Source organism: Armigeres subalbatus, chromosome 2, assembly GCF_024139115.2.
Source record: "Armigeres subalbatus isolate Guangzhou_Male chromosome 2, GZ_Asu_2, whole genome shotgun sequence".
Lineage (NCBI taxonomy): Eukaryota > Metazoa > Arthropoda > Insecta > Diptera > Culicidae > Armigeres > Armigeres subalbatus.
The window spans coordinates 444,305,305-444,316,469 of NC_085140.1; the positions used below are offsets into that span (position 1 = coordinate 444,305,305).

Below are 11,165 nucleotides of genomic sequence, written 5' to 3' on the forward strand. Positions count from 1 at the left end.
TAATAATGTTTAGGATGTTAGCGTACGTAGAGATTTTTTCGTTTTTCTTAGAATATTCGGTATTAACTGGACTGATATTTGCGTATGATTTAATTCGATGCTTAAACTCATTACGATACTTGGGTAGACTTTGCGTTTTACACACGTTACGTGCGTATCAATCCTTGAACGCTTAATTACCGGGGACATACTCCGTTCCAAAAATAACGTCGAAATAAAGTTAATACAGATATTAACTACGAGGCTTCTAAGCCAGGTTACCATTTTTGCATTCGTTTATCATGAGGCTAGCACGATGATATGCCCAGGGAAATCGAGACAATTTCCAATCCGAAAATTGCCAAGACCTTCACCGGGATTCGAACCCAGCCACCCTCAGCGCGGTCTTGCTTTGTAGCCGCGCGTCTTACCGCACGGCTAAGGAGGGCCAACTAAAGATAACAACTGATTTTTGACCTTAGTAAGTTATAGTTTGGCCAGAGGAGGGGACAAAATACCGTCTTACTCTACATAGTTAGTATTAGATGATGAGTATTAGGGACTGCTATGGACTTTTTGAAAACCATCATCCATGTGGCAAAACGAGTGCGGGCTTTGCAGTGCTCGTTCGATTTTGTCCATAAGGACGTGGTGCATGTTACAGAATCTGTTTCAAACTTCACTAAGCAGAACTACAGTCGACTCTTTACATCTCGATGTTCTTATATCTCGATATCTCTCCCTATGTCGATGGTTTCCTCGGTCCCTTCAATCAACATACATTTGGGCATTCTACATCTCGATAACCTCTCTATCTCGATGTGTTCTGATAATGATTTGTTTAGGATTCACGCTCCTTATGTCGATATGTTCAAATTTTAAGGCTACTAGATCATCTCTGGACAATAACAAACCTATCAACAATAAAAAAAACATTTATTTTGTTGTCGTATTTCATAGCAACAAGCGTTTTTGGATCTAGTATCCATTTCAATTTTCCTTGCATTCCTCAATCTCTCCCTATCTCGATGGTTCCTTCAATATCGAGATTTGAAGAGGCGACTGTAGTTCCTTCCAAGTACCAACATGCTTATTAGGCTTTGAGACAGAAGACAAAAATGCCAAGGAAAAGGTCGAAGGGACAAAAGGTCAAATGGATAAAAGGTCGAATGGACAAAAGATCGAAAGCCCAACATTTAAGAATTCATTATTCTGTTGTCATAAAAGTCACAAAATATGCAATAAGTTTGAAACAGGTTCCTGAAGCAAAATCTAGCTTTTAACATTTCCCACAGAATTATCCTTCTTTTTTTCATGGGCAGTTCTTTAACCATTTTACATTAAGGTCACTCCTGACGGAATCCAATATTAAAAGTGCTCGCGTTTTCGGAGGCACACCACTCGATTCAGAGGCGGCGCACAACTGTCATTTTTGTTGATTTAGCTTTGCTGCGTCGCAGCATGCGTGAAATAATAAAAATGACAGTTGTGCGTTGCTTCCGTATCGAGTGGTGTGCCCCCGAAAAAGCGAGCACTTTTAATCTTGGATTCCGTCAGGAGTGACCTTAAGCAAAAGAAGCACGATACTTCATAATTTGCTCCTCCGGCAAGCATTGTGTGGAGTCCGCGAGTGCACGTGAGTGAAACATGACGTTAGTTTTGGTATATTTTATCCAGTGTCGAAAAAAGAATTATTTCGCCACTAACGAACGCAAGTTCCTATACATTATTTTCCCAATTAATCACAATTTTCTTTCCAGTATCGAAGAAACAGAAGATTGTCGATATTTTGTAGCAATGAGTGTCAAATTCATACTCCACTCGACCTTTTTTCCTTTCGACCATTTGTCTTTTAGACATTTTGTCCTTTCGACCTTTAGTCCCTTCGATCACTTTCCCTCCTACCTTTTGTCTATTCGACCGTTTGTCCTTTGACCTTTTGTCTTTCGTAGTGTTGGTACAATCTCAAATTCTCAAATCTCATCGGCGATTCAAATCATGCGTGAGTAAAATCCCAACAGAATCATGGCCCATAGAATCGCTCATTATTCGAATCGCGATTTGCATCATTACATGATTTTAACGTATTTTTTATTGTTGAATGCATTAAAATATATCTTCGAATTTATGCATTGGAGAATTCGCTTAATAATCTCTGGAGGAATGTATAGAGGAATTTCTTAGGGTGTTTTTTAAGAAATTTCTGGGGAAGCTTTTGAAATAATTTCTGTGAAAAATCTACCTTCTTGAATTGAACGAGCTCCCGGAGGGAATCCAGGATGAATTTTCGGATAAAATTCCAAGGGATTTCCGAAGAGGACCCGTAATGCTGGGTAGACACCTTTACGTGGTGTGTTACGTGGTAAGATCTACCACGGTTACATTGCCAGCTACAGGCAAATCCTGACCCAACGAATACCTTCCTCATTATCCAACTCCGTGGTACTTATGAGGGTGTCGCTAAGTCGGTGGCCTCTCGTTAAGTAAGTACTACATCAACACTTCCTTCCTCTCCCTAGTTACGGTGAAGATGGGCGTGGCCAGGAGTAGTAATCCTCATGCTTTTGTTATTTTTGTTTAAGACTGGAATCAAGGACCACTCCCCTTCTTGATTTCTGATAGCATTCTAGATAAGGATCTCAAAAGTGAAACATGAGTATCACTAGTGTCCAATCTACGAATTACACCGTAACAATGCTAGTGCTAATTCCAAGGGATTTCCGAAGAGATTCCTGGAGACATTTCAGGAGTATACCTGTTGAATTTTCGGAGAAATTTCGGAGGGAATTTCCGATGAAATTCGTGAGCAAACTTTCAAACGAGTTTATACTCCTCCATAAACTCGTTTGAAAGTTTGCTCACGAATTTCCGCATTTCCGAAGCTATTCGTGTGGCATTTCCGAGAGCTATCGGCGGAGATTTTTGCAGAAATTGGGGAATTACCCGGAGGAAGCCTAGTTATGTTTGTCTGACTGAACAGCTAGGAGGTTGCCAGCTAGTAGCGTCTGATGATGGCTGAAGCGTAGTAAGCCGAAACGCGTAACGCTAAATTTGCTGTTTTGATTTAATTGTCACCGAAAAAAGCCAATTAAAACAACAAATAAGTTTCCACGGTGATTAAACTCCAGTCAGTGACTAGTTATTGTTACAAAGTGAACAATATATGTGGGGCTAGTGTACCATGCATTCGTTATTTATAGTCGGAAAGATTTCACCAACGGCGACCATGAACGGCTCACCTAATCTTTCTCGTTTTCTTACCGATCTGGTTGACTATAGCCTAGTTTGTCCAATAGATCCACATTCCAGCATGAACGTTAGTTGTAGTTGATATCCTTATTTCAGGCATGCTCACCATTGCGAACCTTGAATCTTGTTAGCGTTGTTCATGCTCTCCCAGTGCAAATATCTTTCCTATGGGGGAAGGGTCGTTTGGCCCAAACCCATTCGGCCGAAAGCCACTACTCACTTCGCGCTTCTCACTTTTGACAGCGTGTAGTGTGAAGTGAGACTTCTCTCTTCTCATTCCTAATTTCTCACTTTTCAAATGACCTATTCGGCCAATTGACGTATTCGGCTAAATGTCCTATTCGGCCAAATGACCCTTTTGGCCTAATGACCCTTTCGGCCAAATGACCCTTTCGGCCAAATTACCCTTTCGGCCAAATGACCCTTTCGGTCAAATGACCCTTTCGGCCAAATGATACTTTCGGCCAAATGACCATTTCAGCCTAATGACCTTTTCGTCCAAATGACCCTTTCGGCCAAATGACTCAGTGTTGTGCTGAATCATTATCAGACGATAATGATTGCAATTTTTATGTGAAAAGTTTTCACGTGACAACGCCGGCGACAACTTCTCAAATTTTGTACTCAAACGATAATAAACAAAGTAATTTCAATCAAACATTAATCTTTACTAATATCGGGTAATTGTCAACAGTCCCGTTATATCTTCTATTTGGCGTTATGGTTTCTTGGTAGTAAGGAAAAATAGTTCAAAACGTAACGGTAAATGCTTCAAACGATTCTTAATCGCTGGCGAGTTTTTATCACTTGGTAAATTAAAAGTAAGATCGCGGGTGAGTTTTGATCATCCTCGATTTTTCGAAAATTTGATTTTTCCCATCCCTGCGACCCTTTCGGCCAAATATCTCTTTCGGCCAAATGACCCTTTCGGCCAAATGATCCATTCGGCCAAATAACTTTCGGCCTAATGGTCTTTTCGGCCAAATGGTATATTCAGCCAAACAACTTTCGGCCTAGTGGCATTCGGCCAGATGGGTTTCGGCCAAATGACCCTTCCCCAAATTTAGACATTTTTCAGGCCACAAAAAGGGACAGGAACAGAATATTTTCACGACTACATCCGTGCGCAGCATACTGCGATCTCCGAATCGTGTTTCAAAACGTCGAATTAAAAAAAAACAGTTTTTCAAAAAAAAAACAGAAAAATCCACCTAGCGGTGATGGTGCGCGGGTGAGTTTTGAAAGTCGGAAAAAATTTCGATTTTGAAATTTTTTTCCAAGTGGGAAAAATGGGTAAAAAACAATATTATTCAGTAACTACGGTACGCAATGGCCGATTGGGCCAATTTTCAATAGCAAAAAATTAGTCGAATCCTGTTGCAAACAAATCGGATAAGGCTAAGTACAAAAAAATGTGTCTCACATTTTTTTGTACACATACACACATATACATACATACATACATACAGACATCACCTCAATTCGCCGAGCTGAGTCGAGTGATCTCCGAACCTTCTATCAAAAGTTCGGTTTTGAAGTGATCCCATAGCTTTTACGTATACTTAGTATACACGAAAGGCAAAAACAATTTCCATAACAAATGATACAAAAAACATACAGCTATGGATTCTTTAGTAAAGTGTCTCAAAATTAAATATGGAACAACTTTTAAGAACATCCTATAATGCTAAAATGAGGAATACAAGAGTTGAAAATTTTGTCTCAAAATGTAGTGACATTCATGACAAAAAACATTAAAATAAATCTTAAACAATAAGCTATGCCCCAATAATATTAGTTTTATGCTGATTTTATGGAAGTCATGAAGACTAAATTAGGGTTTTAAAGACCGTTATAAAACTAGAAATGTTACTTGGGTGACTTTGCTAAAAACACAAAGTGACTAGGGGACACTGTGGTAATGTGCACTCAAAGGCAAAACGACCCTTTGGCATTTTTTAGTGCATATTCAGCATTTTTTCCAGAGTATTTAGAACAGCGCATTAGTTCAGATCTCAAACTACCAATCCAGTAGTAAACATTCTTGAAAATATTTCTGGAACACCGCTAAAAATGCCAAAAAGGTGATTTGCCCTGCGGGTGCATTTTACCCCAGTTACCCCTATAACTATCAATCTGAAATTTACATTTCAAATTGACATGTGAACAAGAAATTCGAAAAGCTTCTACAAAATTTTTATTTATTTTCGTTATTTCCAGCAAATTCTCAAATTAGTTACAGACCCCATTCGATTTTGGCAAAATTCAAATTATGTACCGAAGCCATTCGATTTTGGCATCCTTCGATTTTATCAACAATTTTTTTTATTTTTGAAACTGTTTATAAACCACGTGAAACTCATTTCACGCTTAAAAATTTGCTTAAATATTAAAGCCATCGTAAAATGTGAAATATCATGGAAAAACAAAAACTATTCGATTTTCAGAAAAAAACATTTTAAGTTTTTTTTACTGGAATGTATTCAACCGTCAAGACGAGTTAAGTAACTCCATTTAATTCCACCAATTATTTCGATATCTTTGCAGATACGTATTTCGACAACAACTGTGTGGTCGTCTTCAGTGTCTTGTATTTTCGGTATCTGCAAAGATATCGCAATAATTGGTGGAACTAAATGGAGCTACTTAACTCGTATTCGATTTTGGCCAACGTTCGATTTTAGCAACGTAAATGTACCGAACGTGTTGCCAAAATCGAATGGGGTCTGCACTTGTTTTCTGAATCTATGAAAATTTAACTAAAATAAACTCTGCGGCACTCTAGGAAACCCCGGAGTTTTTATATTTTAAATTCCAAAAACATTTTAGTAAGCCAAAACAGATTTGTTTCAGACTTAACGAAACGTATTCGTTATCTCATAATTTGTTCTGGAGTACAGATCCTGAATCCAAGTTACTGAACCATGAATTTTGTATCATAATAAAAAAAACACGTAGACATAAAGGAAGCGGTACCAGTAAAAGTAAGTGACATAAAACGGAACACATATTCAACGATTTTACTCAAGCACCAAACATGCGAAATACGGTAACGTGAGGTAATGTTAGCCCACTTCACTTCTTCTTCTTCTTCTTCTTATTGGCATTACATCCCCACACTTGGACAGAGCCGCCTCGCAGCTTAGTGTTCATTAAGCTCTTCCACAGTTGTTAACTGCGAGGTTTCTAAGCCCATGTACCATTTTTACATTCGTATATCATGAGACTAACACGATGGTACTTTTATGCCCAGGGAAGTCGAGATAATTTCCAATCCGAAAATTGCCTAGACAGGCACCGGGAATCGAACCCAGGCACCCTCAGCAAGGTCTTGCTTTGTAGCCGCGCGTCTTACCTCACGGCTAAACAGGGCCCCATAGCCTACTTGACTATTGTAGGTGTAATAACCAAAAGTGAGCAAGTCGTCCGGTGGCCTAATTTATGTGAAGATGTACAACAATAAAATAATGTGCTCAACCACAGAATAGTAGGCTAAGGTTTGAGCTTTGTTTTTTTGGCAAAAATATAGGAAAAATATTTAAAATGAATAATTTTCAAATCTGCGAACTGTTAAAGTCAAGAATTCACTGGCATCTCTAAAGTAATTGAGATTTCTCATTTAAAACATTTTTATCATGATTCATTCATAAATTCTCCGATGACGCAAAATGCATATATGGTACTTTTAACGACATTAACGTCATATGGATGACGCGAGTGTAGGTGCTTAGGAATACTAAAAATCTAATTTATCCGCGAACAAACATACAAACTGGAACAAAAAGTAAAGTAAACTAAGACCTTTGATGTAAAACTTGCGTTCATTCAATGACTCATTGTTAATAATATTGATTTAATTCAGCTTTTAAGGTACATAAACAGCATATTTATTTATTTATTTTTATAAAATTATTTATAACTAGAACATCAGAGATGTACGTGTACTGTGCCAAAGTACAAAAGTGTAATCGTCCCCATTTGTAACCAGTTGGAGCACGTCCTGTAGATGGGCAACATCGAGCCCGAAACCGGTCGACAAAAAGGTAAATTTAAAAATCCTTTTTTAGTTTGTAAGAACCATAAGTGTTGTGTCCAGTCTCGCGTCGCGTTTTGTGTGTGTGATACAGTTCATACGTTAGCACAAATCTCAAAAAATGAGTGAGATCAGAGATGTTCCCAAAATTATCTTTCTATCTTCATTTAAGCGCAATAAACTATTTATAAATACGGCACTCCCACATGTTTTATCAAATACACCAAACTGGCACTCTTAAAATACGCAACTCCGATTAAACTGCATGACGAACAATTCAACAGCATCACTCACCTTTTCTGAATCCCATACTGACACAGTAGGACACATCCTTGAACTGGATGTCTACCGGTTCGCAGGGCGGCAAATTCTGGAACGGCCTAATATGGTGCGCCTCGATGTCATTGTGCGACTGGAAGTGTCCTCCGTTGTTGTTGTTGTGATTATTGCTGTGCCCGGTATTATTCAACACATGATCCAAGTGGCGAGAATCTTTTCGATTCAGCGGAACAGTCGTCGGGTTATAAACCGGTGCATGTTGTTCGGAGCTGAGCGTTGACAACGCTATCCCACCCCGAACCTCTTGCTGTAGAATATCCATAGCTTTATCACCACTGTGTGCTGCACTCCCTTGAACTTTGTACTTTTTGCTTCCCTTCACAAGACTCTCTCTCTTGCTCGTTACTAACGAGATTCCACGCGGATATTCCTCAATGTACTTCCAAATGAATCACTCTATCGGCGCTGCCGATCGGTTACACAAAGCTTTCCACAGCGAAATCGCACTTTATTTCATTCTTAGGCAAACACTAGAACCAATCAGCGCAACAGTTTACATCGAGCACTAGAACAGAACGCGAACCCGGGAAAACATCCACCAAATCTGATCGCCACCGTCCACTCTGACCGCTGTCCAGTGAACTAATGAAGACGAACAACGTCCTGGGTTGTGAACGAAGATTTGTACCAATCCTCTGCTCCTGCCCGCCTCACCAGAGGCCGAACAAATCCCGATCAATCCTCTAACTGTCCAAACACAATCCCGCTGTATTTGCGCGCTATCAGTAGACAACGAGCGAGCGAACGAACGAACGAACGATTGATTTCTTTCGCGATAAAGACAGCGCGCGATGACTGGGAAGTCGACGACAAATACGCCGCGACGATGCACGCAAACAGTTACTCGCCCCGTGTAATGGAGGCTCTAATTGCCAGTTGATTATTATTGGCGAGTAAATAATGAAGCGATCTAACTCGCACCGGGGACAAAGAACAACTGACTGGCTGACTGACCGCAGCAAGGGAGTCGCTTCAGCAGCGGAGACCTCTTTCAAGTCTAGCCCAGTCAGCTTCGTGCTGGTGGCTCGAGCTGTTGGCTACTCGGAGACTACTCCAGACAAGTAGAACTAGTTGGTTCATTGGCGATATGTTTATAGCTTCATTCATATGGCGCTGCTGGTTAAGTAATTCATTCAAATTGGACGACTTCGATGCGCGCTTCGGGAGGGTTCGGTTGTGATTGAATGTATTCATTGTGCTTGTGCCCATCAGATGGTGGCGATTCAATAATTAATAATCGTGTAAGCAACTGACTGATAACAGCATCCGAAGCAAACAGAGCGCAGTTTCGGATGAGATGGTGAACAAGTGCCGCGCACTGCATTTCCTAATAAAGACAGCTGAATACACAGCCCTATGGGTTGAAGTGGGTGTTTACTGAGGTCTGTGGGTATTAATGACTTTCTTGGTTCGAGTTCGATAGATATATGAGAATTAAAAACTGTCAATATGAGATGACTCGTCTTGTTACACATCTGTTACTTGCTACTCCTCTGTATGCTAGTTCTCTTTATTTTTGGAAACAAAGCTGTTAAATAAACGAATGTGTAAGATATACAGAATTAAAATTGTGGCTGATAGTTGTTCCATTATTTTAATAATATTCTTCACAAACGGCATGTAGCCCACGAATTATGTTGCACAATGCATTCGTTTTTAATTCACCAGTTAAAAAATAGTATTTGCAAGTAAACTAGTGAAAATAATCATAATGCCAAGCATTGGTCATATTGGAAGATTGGAATCTCGATTCCTATCAATAAGACTGAGTTGAAGTCTTGCCTTTCATCTCTAAATGTGTTGAATTTACAATCCATAAAAATCACTTGTGTGCATAGTGATCGCTTCTGCTCATTTTAGCTGGAAAAACTATACATGGGCATGAACCTTTTTCTTGAGAAGTACCACTTCATAATTTCCATTACTTGTGGTAGCCTTGAGTTTTTATAATCTTCTATCGAAAAAGAAATGCAAGTAGGTATTTAGTTGTCTTTCGGCTAAAAATGTAATTGAACTGAAATTTTGACATAAACTACGTCGAAGGGTAAGGCATAGGGATTTTTTTTTATTAATTACCACATAGTTTTACAAACTTAACCTACAAAAGCAAAGCATACAGCATTGTAATTCACATACAATTTTTAGATGTCGGAGTTCAGTTATAATACATATTCTTTATTTCTACCTTCATTAACAAATGTTAAGGAATTTAGCAAAGTGTTTTTCAAATAAAATCCTATTATTCCATCGAGCTTCTCTTAGATGCTTTTTAAAACAAAACAAGCTACTATTCTTGTAATTTTTCATATTATAAACAATCATTTCTGACACTAATAATAAGGTACTTTTAGGTTTACAATCTTTGTTATTGACTCTTCTGTACAATCTATCATCTGGTGATTTTAGTTTCAGATTGAGCTTATTTTTAAGTACATCCGAAACCCAGTTCCAGACATTTTTTGAGTTGTTACATTGTTTGATCCTATGGTTGTTTGTATCGGGTTGTTTACAAACATCACACAAATAGTTGTCTATATTTGCAAAATTGTGATTTGACATTTTAACCTTATTTGGATAAACGTCATTAAACACTTCGAACAAAACATAGCTTGCTTGAGATGAAATACATTCTTTTGCTATATTTTCCCAAATCACTTCCCAAGGAAGATTTTGATGTTTTTGAACAATTTTAACTTGAATTTTTTTTTGGCAAGAAGGTAGTTATAAACTTGTTTGATTGTCAAAATGTGATCCATATCACTAACTATCTGAGTTAAACTAAATAATTTCTTGGTATTAATAGTAAGGCTCTTACATCTAGCAATCTTAAGCAAAGGATCCTAACCTCATTTTTGAAAGCAAATTTCAAATGAAAAAGGGACTGACATAGTGTTTCGGGGTCAATTAAAGCTGCTCCACCTTGTCTCTTGTCAAGATACAATTGATTGCGTAGGACCCTAAACATTTTATGGTTACTCCACAAAAACTGACCTATTATCATTTTGATTTCCGCCAGCTGCTTATTTTTTGGAGGCATTATTTGCCAGACATACCATAATTTGGATAATACTTATGTATTGACAGTGATCACTTTTTCCATCAAATTCAATCTTCTCATCAAGAACATATGAATAGTATGCTTCATGTTAAGGATTAGCTGTACAAAACTATTGTCAACCATTTCTTTCCAACTTTGAGCCACATTCAAACCTAATATTTCCAACAAGTTTAATTTGATACTAGCACAAAAGGAATACCTATTCATTAATTATTTTTAACACTAGATCGAATTCCTGATCATCTTCTTCTATATAATAAAAATGAAATGGTCTGTGTTCGTATCCGCATAACACGAAAACGGCTGAATGAATTTTCTTTGTTCCTTCAGCAGTTACATTTGTTTTAGTTTCCGACGGGTTTATATGATAGGGTTTCTTACCCCATTCCCGGCCTAACTTGCGTACGACTGCATTATTTAATTGATATTTATAACAGGAAGCAACTTTTCCTGAATTTTGTGGGTTATATAATACTGCATTGAGGTTCACTTCTGATAAAAAATAGC

At 38.3% G+C, this 11,165-nt stretch overlaps 1 protein-coding gene across 1 annotated transcript in view; it reads right to left on the reverse strand.

Moving 5' to 3' along the window:
• The window catches only part of LOC134213684 (ATP-binding cassette sub-family G member 4), a 39,948-nt gene extending 31,389 nt beyond the window's left edge, over window positions 1–8,559 (reverse strand). Inside the window, exon 1 of the mRNA XM_062692956.1 lies at window positions 7,556–8,559. Within this exon, the coding sequence (XP_062548940.1) occupies window positions 7,556–7,862 (307 nt within the window). The 5' untranslated portion in view covers window positions 7,863–8,559. The remainder of the gene's footprint in view (window positions 1–7,555) is intronic.
• Between the last annotated feature and the right edge of the window lie 2,606 nt (window positions 8,560–11,165).